Source organism: Cervus elaphus, chromosome 11 (assembly GCF_910594005.1).
Source record: "Cervus elaphus chromosome 11, mCerEla1.1, whole genome shotgun sequence".
In the NCBI taxonomy this organism is placed as follows: Eukaryota; Metazoa; Chordata; class Mammalia; order Artiodactyla; family Cervidae; genus Cervus; species Cervus elaphus.
Window position 1 is genome coordinate 60,344,606 of NC_057825.1, and position 13,507 is coordinate 60,358,112.

General features: G+C 55.8%; 1 protein-coding gene across 1 annotated transcript in view; it reads left to right on the plus strand.

Annotated features, from left to right (window-relative positions):
* Positions 1–13,117, plus strand: part of SH3RF3 (SH3 domain containing ring finger 3) — a 156,639-nt gene extending 143,522 nt beyond the window's left edge. The window contains exons 9-10 of the mRNA XM_043917908.1: positions 5,063–5,391; positions 11,828–13,117. Of these exons, the coding sequence (XP_043773843.1) occupies positions 5,063–5,391; positions 11,828–11,996 (498 nt within the window). The 3' untranslated portion in view covers positions 11,997–13,117. The remainder of the gene's footprint in view (positions 1–5,062; positions 5,392–11,827) is intronic.
* Positions 13,118–13,507: the final 390 nt, after the last annotated feature.

The following is a 13,507-nucleotide window of genomic DNA, read 5'->3' on the forward strand; positions in this document are numbered from 1 at the left end:
ATCTGCCTGCAATGTAGGAGATCTGAGTTCGAGCCCTGGGTTGGGAAGATCCCCTGGGGAAGGAAACAGCTACCCACTGCAGTATTCTGGCCTGGAGAATTCCACAGACTGTATATAGTCCATGAGGTCCCAAAGAGTCGAACATGACTGAACGACTTTCACTTTTACTTCACATGCCAGAGAGATGGGACTTGGGGCAGCACATGCAGTCCCCTCACTCCTAACCCCTGTCTGTACAGCCCAATCCCACCAGCGCAGCCGCCCTTCTCCTGGGGGCACTGTGTCCACACCCCCCGGAGCAGCCCCCTTGCTCAGGTCAGTTCACAAAGATGCGGGGGATGCAGTCCTGGGTAGGGCTCCCCTGGGTTTCTAGAGGAACCTTCCTTGCCTCTGTTTGGACTCATCACCCTGGATTTGGGGTGTGGCTCCCACTTGGGATGAATAAAGTGAGGCTGGCAGGATGGCAGTTTTCAGAGCCTGCGGGTGTTCAGAGACACAGGTCCGGGGGGCTTGGCTGCCTAGAATATGTACTAGTCGACCCATGGGGGCCGGACTCCCAGCCGCTCCTTGGGGTAGTGAGTGCGGGGCCATTCGGAGTGGGGACCCAGCCTGGATATTTCAGGACTTCCCAGAGCCCAGGAAGTACCTCGGTTCCGACCCATGAGGCCCTGCTCTCACTCGTGACTGAAGAACCCTGTTACCTTCCCAGGGCCCACCCAGCTGGCCCGTTTCGGCACCAAGGAGGGCAGCACCCCTCCCCGAGTCCCTCTCCATGGCTCTCTAAGGGCTTCTGGGTCATTCTGTCTCCATCTCCTCATCCCCTGGGGAGACCCATGCAATGGAGTCATCAGCCCCCAGCTTCCCAGAGCTGCTCCAAGCTGATCATGTAAGCCCCCAGGTTGCAGAACCAAGGGTGGGGGCAATTGGGATACAAGAGTAGCCCTGGGTGCAGAAGGCCATTGCCAGCGTTTGCCTCGGGCTGCTGGAGGGGAGGGATGGGCAGATGCCGGGAGCCTGACACCCGAGCAGTCCTGCGCTGTCAGCCAGGGGGCCTCGCCTCTTAGGCTTTGGGGCAGCCGGTCAGAGCGTCACAGCCACCACCCTTCACCTCGTCGTTTCTCAGCTGAATTAAACCATAGCCTCTTATCCCTAGTGAAGGGCATGACCTGCTTTGAGAAGCTACCTGCACCTGGCCTGGCAAGTCCAGGGGCTTCACAGAACCCAGGAAGCACCTCTATTCACAGCCATGAGGCCCTTCATGGCCCAGTAGGTGACACTCCTGTTGGGGAAAGACATTCAGGCCTTCTCCTTCCTGTTCTGGCTCTGCTCACAGCCCCTGAAGCTCAGCACAGGGAAGGGGCCCCCTCCGCCACACATGTCACTGCAGCCTGTGGGAAGCACAGTGTCACACTTGCATCCCGTGTGGACTGCTGTCATAGAAGAGACAAGGTCTTGGCACTGTTCCTCTGGCTGAGCATGGCACTTCCATGCCCAGACAGTGAGATGCAGCCATGGAGGGGAGGGACACCCATGTGTCACTGAGTGGACTGGTGGCCTCAGAAAGAAGTCTCCAGCCAGCTCTGGTAACCATGGTGATGAGAGGGTGCTGGGGACAGCAGGCAAATGTCTGACATGTCTTATTTCATCTGGTCCCCAGGCAGCTCTCACGGGCAGGTCACCCCAACCCCACTCCTCCAAAACCACCTCCCTTCCTATCAGCAGAACAACAGCAGAAGTTCTCTCTGGTACATCATGTCTAGTACCCTGCGTGCAGAGCAACTTTTACAAGTTTTGCCTTCATTATGTTTCCTCTCAAGAAGAAACAACATTTGACATAATAAGTCAGAAAATACCAAAATGTGTAATAAAATGAAGTACTGCCGAGCCCCTCCTACACCTGCTCTCCTGAGCCAACATCAGCCATCTGGGGGACTAGATCTGCGCTTCCCCGATGGCAGCGATGCCCCCAGGTCACTGAGTGCAGACTCAATCGGAACATGGCCCATGACCCTTGACCCGTGACCCTGGACTCCTGTCTCAGCTTGTGGAAACATCCTTTTGTGCACCTGGCAGAATGCACATGTGTGGCTCTGTCTGTGCCCTGTGCTCAGAGGTGGTGGGAAGAGCCTGCCCTACCCACAAGTGCATTTGGTCCTGCAGGTTGAGGTTTACCTAGGGGGTCGGGGCTGAGCCTTGCAGACCAAACCATGTCCATGTCAGTGCCGCCCACCACACCTGCCCAGCATCCAGTGTATGCCCACCAGCAGCTTTAAATGTCCTGTGAGCAGAAGCGAGGACACAGGGTAAATCTGTGTGAGAGAAGTGGGGCCATCTAACCCTGTGGATTAATGAAGAACCAATGGTGAAGACGTGGCACTCAGGTTTACTTCGTTTAATTAAATGAACTGACTCCCTAAAAAAATTAATGTCACATTTTATAAATCAAATTCTGTTCTCTTTGACTTCCTTTAATTTCAGAGATAATTTTCCATAATTTTAATTGACTTTTAATTGGCAGCAGTTCTTCATTTAAGCTTTAAATTTCTTTTTCCTTTGGCCAAGTTTTTGCATTAACGTTCTAAGGAACAAACCCTCTAGGGACAGAAGCTATCATTTTATTATTTTTAAGATGTTTTACGGTTCTCCTATAATGAATGTATATCTCTTTTATAATACTGGTTTTGAGGTGATTCTTTGCTAGTAGGCTATGACTTTATCTCAGGTTGTATGTGTGCGTGTGAGTGCGAGTGCATACGTGTGTGTCTTTCTAATGTCCCTCTGGGCTCTTCTCTGATGTGCTGACCCAGGTGTGGACCTTGACAGCCTGGTTCTGCCTGTTTCTTTGCCTGCTGTGCCTGGCATGGCTGCCATGCCCTCTGAGCCCCTACTCCTACGGTGGCCCTTGCCACCCAGTTGGCAGGTGTAGGTGGTGGGAGCCCGACGCAGGGCTGGCAGCCCTGCTGATAGGCCTGGCGACTTGCTCTCCTGGGAAGGCTGTGGCTTTGCCAAGAAACTTCCAAGAGGCCTTGCCCACTTGCCCTGGGCCTGTCCTAACTGTGTATCCTTTGCCTTGATTTTATATGGAGCAGCAGCCAGAGCTCTGAGCTGGGTGGGACCTAGCAATGGGCACAGTCAGACCTCACCAGGGATCGAGAGCCCCTCCCCCGGTCGCTGGCAGGTCTTATGCAGGCCCCTCTCCACTGGGCATGCATGTCCTGGCTAACTCACCCAGCAGGACTCTCTGGCTATGGTGCCACCAACGACACAGCTCATGCCTGGAGCCCCTGTCCCTACCCTGGTGCCCATGTGGTCCAGCGGCCCCACCAGGGTTTGCTGGTGAGTGTCCAGAATTCAGTCCCTGTGCTCTGAGAGCCTGGCTGGCCCAGCAGAGCAGCAGAAAGGGCAGTCAGCCCTCAGTCCCACGGGGTGCAGGCTGAGCCAGTGATGCCCCTCCCTCTGTCGTGGATGGCACCACGGGGCCACTGGCAGGCTTGGGGACCCATCACGTGGATCTTAATTTTATTCACCTGTGTGTGCTTGCACACACATGCACACAGACACACATGCATACACAGGTGCACACATACACATGCATACCCATGTGCACATGCAAATGTACAGGTACATACACACGTGTGCACACACATACATACACATACTGATACAGTCACACATAAGCACACACATTTACACATAGGTACAGACATTCACGCAGAGGCACGCACATTCACACAGGCACACACATACACTGTTAGATTACTTTTAGAGTTTTCATCTCCAGATCCCACTTGACCACTTGATAGCCGGTGGGTTTTTGCCAGAGACCCCGCAGTGTTTGGGGATCTGTTGCCAGCCTGGCTCCCTTTCCAGAGCCCCCAAGTGAGCGCCAAGGACACTCTGTGCACCTGAGCTGGTGCCCTCCCCCTGCTGGTCTCAGTTAGGAGGCTGTCATCCAGGGAGTCCCTTCCTCTGCTTGGTGGCTATCTGGAGGGTGGCAACGCCTCCGAGCCAGCTGCATGGCGCCCCCTGGTGGCTAACTGACCAAAGCTCTCCTGACTGTGTCCCACATTGTCATCTCTTGGTGGATGCTAATCAAGGCTGCCCTGTGCCACGATGCCCCCATGCCTGCTCCCCTCCAGGCTGGGGCTTGCCCATGCCAGCCATGGTGTGCATTCAGGACATCAGCTCCAATTCTTTCCATCAGTACCAGTGCTGGGAGTAGAGAAAAACTTCAGATTTCTTCATACTAAAGTGTTATTGACTTAGCTTGAGGCACACATCCCTGCTAAGTGCGCTTTGTGGTGATTTCAGCACCAATGACTCCCCAACAGCTGGGGTGGAAAAAGGAGTCCCCATCAGGCCACTGTGGGGTCCAACTAGCCCCATGACCCAATCAGACGCTGTGGTGGCCATCACCGACCCGGGGCTCTGTGTCAGACTGCCATCTGTTTCACACCACACCCCCTGCCAGCTAGCTAGTCCTCATCTCACGTCAGAACAGTCAGTTCCAGGAGAGCTGCCAAACTCTGGACACCAAGGCCAGCACATTGCCATAGAAGCACCTCTGTGTGTACACATCTTCCTCCTCCACACACCCTCACTCATACCTGCACACACATATGTGACACACATGGAGCTTGGCTCCCCGTATCTTACAACCACAAACAGTGCTGTTAGGGCCTCCAGCTGAAGGTGTGTGGGATACTCAGCACTAATGTGGAATAACCACCCCCTCCTGCTGCAGGAGACCCATGGTGCCCTCAGCTGGTGATGTTTCCAGGCTGGGATGTGGTCCTGAGATGGGGGTCCTGAGATCAGGGTTCCTGAGAGCGGGAGTCTGGAGGGGGTTCCTGAGGAGGGGGTTGTCGGGTTGGCACCTCCAGGTCTAGGTCTGTGCTGGCGTGTCTTCCACATCTCAGGAAAGGAAGGAAGTGAGATGGGAAAGCTTTCCATCTTTGCCGTCCTCCTCTAGGCAGCTTTACTTGACCAGGACCAGAGTCTCCTGACAGGGCCACACTTCTCGCTGGAAGCACTCACCCAACTTCGTTTTGTGTGTCTCTAGAAAGACAGGAAGAGTGGGCTGCTGAAGCTGCTGGCCGGTGCATCCACCAGGAGGAAGTCACGCTCCCCGCCATCCACCTCTCCCACCCATGACCCCCAGGCAGTGGACGCCTCGCTCCAGGGCGCGGTGGGGCCCGAAGTGTCCTTGCTGTCCATCCATGGAAGGGCTGGGTCCTGTCCCATCGAAGGCGAGATGCAGGGTGCCTTGGGGATGGAGCCACTGCACAGGAAGGCAGGCTCCTTGGATCTGAGCTTCCCGTCACCCACCCAGCCGGCCGCGTTCTCCACAATCGCTGTCCGCCCTGAGCCCAAGCCACTTCCCAGAGAGAGGTAACGGGGGCGGGGGGAGCTGTGTGCTTTTGGGCCTGGGTGCGGTGGTCTCTGAGGCCTGGAACCACTTTGGGGAAAGGGACGATGGGATTCCTGGGGAGTGAACCTGCCTGGTGTCCCTCACTGTCCCAGAGACTCAGATAAAACAGGAGCAGGTCTCACATTCTGAGTCCATCTGCGACCCGAGTTCGGATTTACAAGGAAAATCTGGTAGAACTGAGGTGTTCAGAGCCCAAAGAGATGAGCTGCACCCCCAGCCCCACCGGAACCTGGAGTGATCCCACCCTAGGCAACTCTTCTGGAAGCCCGGCCCCCTTACCCCAGATTGGCTCAGGGTTAAACCATATGACATGGCCAGTATTTATCTGTTTTTCACCAAAGCGAGTGATTTCATAGAGTTCAGCCCAGAGTTTCTGGATCAGGGAACTGAGTTTACCAAGGCATCAGATGGAAGGGCCAGAGGTCAGCGTCCTCTTGTGTGAGCAGGCCCATTTGAGTCATCGGTCCTTAGAGAGCTTCAGACAGGCCAGGGGCCTGCGGGGAGGAAGTATTTTCTTTTCTGAGCGCCTCCTCCTCCGAGAGCTGGTAAAAGGAGGGGTGTCTCCTGAGAACATAGTCCTGGTATCTGTCAGAATCCTTCCCCGACTCGGCCACACTGACCAGTGCCAGTTCTTCCGTGTGACCTGAGACACACCTCACACACCATGTACACCATAGACACCATGTACACCAGACACAATACAGACACTGCACACACCATGTACACCAGACACAATACAGATACCACACACACCATGTACACCTGACACACATGTACATCAGACACAAGATAGACACCACACACATCATGTACACCAGATACAATACAGACACCACGTACACACCATGTACACCAGACACAATACAGACACTGCACATACCATGTACACCAGACACCATGTATACCAGACATACATGTACACCAGACACAATACAGACACCACACACACAGCATGTACACTGGACACAATACAGACACTACACACACACCATGTACACCAGACACACATGTACATCAGACACAAGATAGACACCACACACATCATGTACACCAGACACAATACAGACACCACGTACACACCATGTACACCAGACACAATACAGACACTGCACACACCATGTATACCAGACACACATGTACACCAGACACAATACAGACACTGCACACATCATGTACACCAGACACAATACAGACACCACATACACACCATGTACACCAGACACAATACAGACACTGCACACACCATGTACACCAGACACACATGTACACCAGACACAATACAGACACTGCACACACCATGTACACCAGACACAATACAGATACCACACACACCATGTTCACCAGGCACACATGTACATCAGACACAATACAGACACTGCACACACACATCATGTACACCAGACACGATATAGACACCACACACACACATCACATACACCAGACACTATACAGATACCACACACACCATGTACATCAGACACGATACAGACACCGCGCACACACCATGTACACCAGACACAATACAGACACCACACATACACCATGTACACCAGACACAGTACAGACACCGCACACACACCATGTACATCAGACACAATCAGACACCACACATACACCATGTACACCAGACACAATACACACACTGCACACACACCATGTACACCATGCTGCTGCTGCTGCTAAGTCACTTCAGTCATGTCCAACGCTGTGTGACCCCATCCCTGGGATTCTCCAGGCAAGAACACTGGAGTGGGTTGCCATTTCCTTCTCCATGTATATCAGACATAATACAGACACCACACACATACACACCATGTACACCAGACACAATACAGACACCGCACACACACCATGTACACCAGACATGATACAGACACCGCACACACACATCCTGTACACCAGACACAATACAGACACCACACACACACCATGTACACCATAGACACCATGTATATCAGACACAATACAGACACCACACACACACACACACCATGTACACCAGACAATACAGATACCACACACATACACATGCCACACTCAACCTCGCACACCACACACCTGCCTTTCTTCCTCCACTTCCCTTCACCTTGGGGCCGCTCTCTCACATCAGAGCCTTCCTTCTTACACGAGACCAGCCCAGCTGCCTATGATCTCTGCAGGGGTTTAGCCCTTCTCCAAGGCCCACAGCTGGGCTCCTGGAGCATCTCCAGTCAGGGTGACAGGCCCTGCAGGTGCTGAAGCTGCCCTCACGTCTCCTCCGAGTTCTTTTCTTCTCAGTTCTCTCAACCTCCAGACTCCATGCAGGGCTTAAAAGACCCTGCTGTAAAAAATCTTGGGAGTCTCTGAGTAACTAGAAAATTCAGGGAATTCCTCCCATTCGCTGACAGTCCCGGCTAATCTGGGTGTCATCCCTGGGGCCCCGGATGCCCTCCTGCCCAGCACCCTGCACAGCTTGTTAGTGACCAGCACTGCCTAGCGCAGCCCTCACCCTGTGCAGCCCTGCGCAGCCCTCAGGATGCCACGTCCTGGCCCAAACAGGCTGGAGCCAAGGACGTGATGACAGCAATGTCACCTTCAGGCCGGGGCAGCTCACCTGGCCTCAGGCCACACTCCCAACGTGTGGATGAGGGGCGCTGCCGCTGGCCTGTCTGGTGCCGCCTGCGTGCAAGCCATTTCTCCCTGATGGTGATCTCAGAGGAAAGACCTTTAGGTTGAGGGTGCTGTTGAGGGAGACTTCCCAGGTGTGTGTGGGGGAACCATGAGGAGCACCCCCAGGCTGGCCAGGCTCTCAGGAGGAGGAGACCTTGGGAGCCAGGGTACTGCCCTTGCGGGAACCTAGCCTTGGGTGGTCTGCAGCACCCCAGCCTCTGGGCAGTGCACAGGGAGTTGCATTTCTGGACATTGCTTGGGGATCAGGAAACTCTTGTCCGCCTGTCCTGCTGGGGTTGGCTGAGCTCCGGCCTGTACTCCTTCCCCGTCCTCCTCCTATGACCACTGTCCGCCACTTAACAGCCATGTCACCCAAATGAGTGCCTTTGCTGTTTGAGTCTCAGTTCCCACACACAAGATGAGGATGACGGTGCCTGGGGGTTATTATATTTGCAAAGCAGCTGAATTAGTACCTGGGAAAAGACGAACAAATTTGGTGTTCAGTTGCTAAGTCATGTCCAACTCTTTGCAACCCCATGGACTGCAGCACACCAGGCTCCTCTGTCCTTCTCTGTCTCCAGTGTTCGCTCAAACTCATGTCCATTGAGTCAGTGATGTCCTCCAACTGTCTCATCCTCTGTTGCCCTCTTCTCCTCCCAGTGAACACCAAGGGCAAGGACAACCATAACAAAACAAAAGATGACGTGTGTGACAGTGTCGTGTGACATCACGTACATGACAGTGAGATCATGGTAGGGGTGGTGGTCTCCCCCCTTTGATTGACAGTCCTTCATGTTCACACGCATAAGTGGTATGTCCTCACCTCCCACTGGCCTGTCAGCTGTCAAGCTCTGTTGGGATTTAGAAGTTTCTTGCCTTGATCCCTTGTGGGTCATGACAGGTGGAATAATGGCTCCCAAAGACATCTCTGCCCTAATCCCCACACCAAGGATAGGATGGCAGATGGACCGAGCAGCTGACCCTAAAGTGGAGAGGTTGTCCAGGCCCAGGCGGCCCATGTGACCACAGGAGTCCTCGCAGGCAGACAAGGAGCTCAGCGTGCTGTGCTGGCTTTGAGTCGGAGGAAGAACAGGAATGCTCCTCGGGAATGCTGGCAGCTTCTAGGGACAGGAAAAGGGGAGGGGGCACAGTCTCCCCGAGACCCTCAACTGTGTCCCTGTGAGGTTGTGACGAATGTCAGGCTTTCAGAACTGCCAGATGTGTACATTGTTACGTGCTGTCTGTGGGAATCTGTCAGACGCCGCAGGGACTCTAGGCCCATGTAGACCTTCAAGTGTGGTGTCCAGCGTGCATTCTTACCATTTCCAAGGTCTGGTAGGACACCGCTGTGATGACTACAGTCCCTACCTGGGACCCCTCATCCTCACCAGGGCCCTCATGTGACACAGAGGATGCCCCCGGCCCCGCATGCCAGGCAATAGCGCCTGCAGCAGTCGAGTGGTTCCTGAGCTCAGTCTGCAGACTCGCTGTGTGTGTTTGATGCACGACACCAGGACTGTGCTGCAAGCTGCTGCCCTGCCCGTTCTCTTGGCCTTTCAGATCTGCACTTCAGCGTCTTGGAAGGATTAGGATGGAATCCCGAATGCTCGTCTCATAGACAGTTGGTCCATGTCATCCATCCAGACTCTTTAAAAATCACGGGATTGCTCAGAAGCACCAAATTAATTTTTAATTACATTTTTAAAGTTGCTTGTTTCACATCTGGCAGTTAAGACAAAAGCTAAAACTTGTGAGAAACAATCTCACTGTGTTCTTTCCTTGGGGGGTTGGAAGGGAGTGGCAGGTGTCTGCAGAGGAGAAGGCGATGGTGGCTGGAAGCCATGGGGGAGGTGCCGGTCCTGGTGGTCATGCAGCCTGGGTGCTGGGGGTGGGAGACGCCATCTGCATGGTGTCAGCTGATTTCACGCTGCTGTATCCCAGCAGCCACCCAGCCTCCTCCAGGGAGTGGCCGGCAGGCAGGTGCTCACAGATATGCCAGGTTGGGAGGAGCTGTCACCCCTTCCTCACCCTGAAAGGGACCAAGGTGGAAACTGGCCCCAGCTTGCACACTGCAGGCACCTGGGGAGCTGGGCTGGCCTGCTCTCTCAGCACCAGGGCCTGCTCACCAGCCCAGCCAGCCCAGAGACCCCCTTTCTCTCTGCCCCTGCTTCCACCACCTGGAGCCGGCTGGGACCTGGGTTTTCTCTGCCTGAACATTTTCCCCAAGCCCCGCACCAACTCCAGCCAGACAGGCTGGCCCACAGGCTGTGTGCAGCTGGTTGAAGGAGGATGAAGTCGGCCTTAATGTTTTCATTCAGCACCCTGGTCCTTAGACATCTGCGGGCAGATCCTGAGGAACCTTGTTCCCTGGTCCACTCCCCCCAAAATCTCGTCCAGTGGGCCCAGGGTGCCCAGTCTGTGAGCCTCACTTCTAGAAGAGCTGACCTGGGACCTCTTGCTTTATTACATCCTGATTCCTCCAGGTCCAGGAAATACCAGGTCAGAGGCTCTGTGGACAAAACTCCTTGAGGACCCTGGGGACCCCCAGCTGCCAGACTCCTTCAGGGGCCCTTGGTGTGGCTGTGGCTGATGGGGAGGCAGGGCCCAGGACACGGTCAGGAATCTCTCCCCTTCCCCAACCAGGAAGGGAGGAGGAGGTGGGCAGCCCTCCTCAGAGAGAGGGGAGGGAGGGCCCAGAGCTCCAAAAGCAGGGGGTGACTGGAGAGAAGGGGTGTCACAGTCTGCACCTCTGGCCCAGGGAGGACACCTGGGGATTTGTGGGACTTGTGGGGCTGGGAGAACAGAGGGTGGCCTGGCTGAGAATGGCTCTCCCCAGCCCAGCCTCAGCCACTCCTTCTCTGCCGCTGCCCACAGCAGGGGTGTGGGCCAGACTGAGCCCAGGAGCAGGAGGTCCCTGTCCGGGTCACCTGTGGGCCAGACCAGTGGGCGGAGCTGAGCTGGGAGGTGGAGCCCTGGGGCTGAGGTAGGTCTGGAGGGAGTGGGGACAGATGGAAGCACAGGTCCTCTTCCCAGCGTGCTTCTTGTCTGAGCCACGTGGTTCCAGCCCAGGAGGGTGGTGTGGATGGTGGGCTGGGGGTGGAGGTGGGGTGGGGAGGGACGAGGAGCATAGTGAGGCCCAGGGCTTGGCAGGTCCATCAGGGAGACTTCGCTGACCCCCCATGCCCAGCCTGTGGTGTCTGCGGTTTGCAGCCAGTGAGAACAGTTGCTCTGATGGCCACCAGATCACCCAGAGTGCAGTGTGCACGGAGCCCTCAGCCCCCTGCCCAGTCATCACCCCCTGAAGGGCAGTGGGCATGGGGCCAGTGGGATACCAGTGGGATGCCTGTGTGACCCCCAGCTGGAGGGGTGTGACCAGCAACTCTGCTGGGCTGGATGGCAGGGAGGCCAGGTCACAGCCATCTGCCCTCATCCTAGGGGTGCTTTAGAAGGCTGGTCCTTAGAGCTGCCTCCTTGAGGCTTTCCAGGCAGGTGTGGAGTGCAGACCCACCCTGTGCCCTTGGCCAGGCACAGCTGTCTCAGATCTGGGGAGCCCTTGAGGGGAGGGGGGCCACCTGCTGAGGCCTGTGTGTCTGTTCCTGATCAGAGCCCAGGCACTCAGCAGGCAGAGGCTCCCACAGCAGAGACCCAGGTGGATTTTATGGCACGTTGGTCCATAAACAGGGGCGGGAGGCCCTGGAACCCTGGAGATGGTGGGCTGCTCGCTCACCCCGGTGTCTGTTTCCCCAGGTACCGCGTGGTGGTCTCATACCCGCCCCAGAGCGAGGCAGAGATCGAGCTGAAGGAGGGGGACGTGGTCTTTGTGCACAAGAAGCGTGAGGACGGCTGGTACAAGGGGACCCTGCAGAGGAACGGCCGCACTGGCCTCTTCCCCGGCAGCTTCGTGGAGAGCTTCTGAGGCCGCGCCTGCTCCCCCAGGGACAGAGGTGCAGGGACCCCAGGGGAGCAGCCACCAGAGGCCCCAGTCCTTCCAGGCAGGCGGCAGGACCCACGCACTGTGGGGTGGTTTGCTCCCAGGACCCTTCTTGCCCTCCACTCATGGGGCTGACAGGGAGCACGGGCCCAGTGCGTTTGGAGGGTGTTCTCAAGGCGGCTCCGGGCTTCACTTGGGTCTGGATTGCTCCTCACCCCATCTATACCTCAGGCACCACCACCAGGCCCCTTAGCATGGTGCCCTGGCCCAGGTCATTATCGGCCAGGTCCCTGAGGCAGCGCTCGGCTCCCGCGGGCGAGGTGTACACAGTGCTTCTCGCCTGCTACCACTGTCCTGCTCTCGTGCTTCTTTCTTACACCTTTTTACTGCAAAGCTGTTAGACTTTATAAATCTCTAACAGGTCGTACACTGCCTATTTTTCATACATCTGGTGCTGCCTTTTTGTAAAACTAGTCAGGACTTGGTTGAAAAGATCTCTGGGGAGACAGCAAATGGGCAGAACTTCTGCAGGCACCTTGTGAGCCTGGGGAGCCTGATGTTCACAGCCTTGGTCCTCCTAGGGCTAGAGTGGCCTTGGCGTTGGTGGGAGTTTGGAAAAGCCCATCTCTTTAGCCCTTCCAGTGGCCCTTGCCGCATCTGGAGATGTTCTGACAGGGCCGGCAGTGAAGGAACAGGAGGGGGGACCCCAGGCCAAGAGGCCCTCCTGTGACTGTAGACAGGAGACCACACCTAAGGCTTCCACTGTCAAAAGGTGCGCTAGTCACCACAGTTCAGATTTGCCACCTCGTGGAGGTTTCACCAAGTTTCCTTTCAATAGATAACTACTCTGTTCTCAGTGCAGACCTTGGTCTTGAGACCAGAGACACAGGGCTAACCAGGGCCACCAGCGGGCCACAGGAGCAGTCAGGGGTGGCAGCCATGCGGTGAATGCGGGCTCTGGCTGGGAAACGCTTGGCACTTTGCACAGTCACACACACGCACCCGTTGTTTCTGTTAGATACAGATGTGTGTGAGTTTGGAGGAACGAACTGATGACAAACCACGATGCCTGTGATTCCGAGTCTTTAAATAAAACTGAACGTGGAGAAGTCTGGTTTCTGAATGGGGGAGCAGTCAGGTGGGGCCGGGCTGGGTGGGAGCTAAGCTGGCAGAAGACCCCCACACCCCCTCCACTTCCTGTGGGCACACAGCCCTGCCACCGCCAAGAGCCTCGGAGTGGGGAACCTGGGGTCTGTGTGGTAGGGTGGTAGGGTGCTGAGGGGATGGGGATGGGGGCGCCAGACAGCCACACCCGGCATGGGGAGGAGTCCACTGCTGGGCCAGCAGAACTGAGCCTGGGTGGGCGTGGGCATCTCTAGGTGCCCTGCAGGGTCTTGCCTGCATGGAAGGGCAGAATGGCTTTCTATAGGTGATGCTCCTCCCTTGCTTGCAGGAAGCCTTCATGCCAGTAGTCATGCAGGTCCTATGGGCTAGAG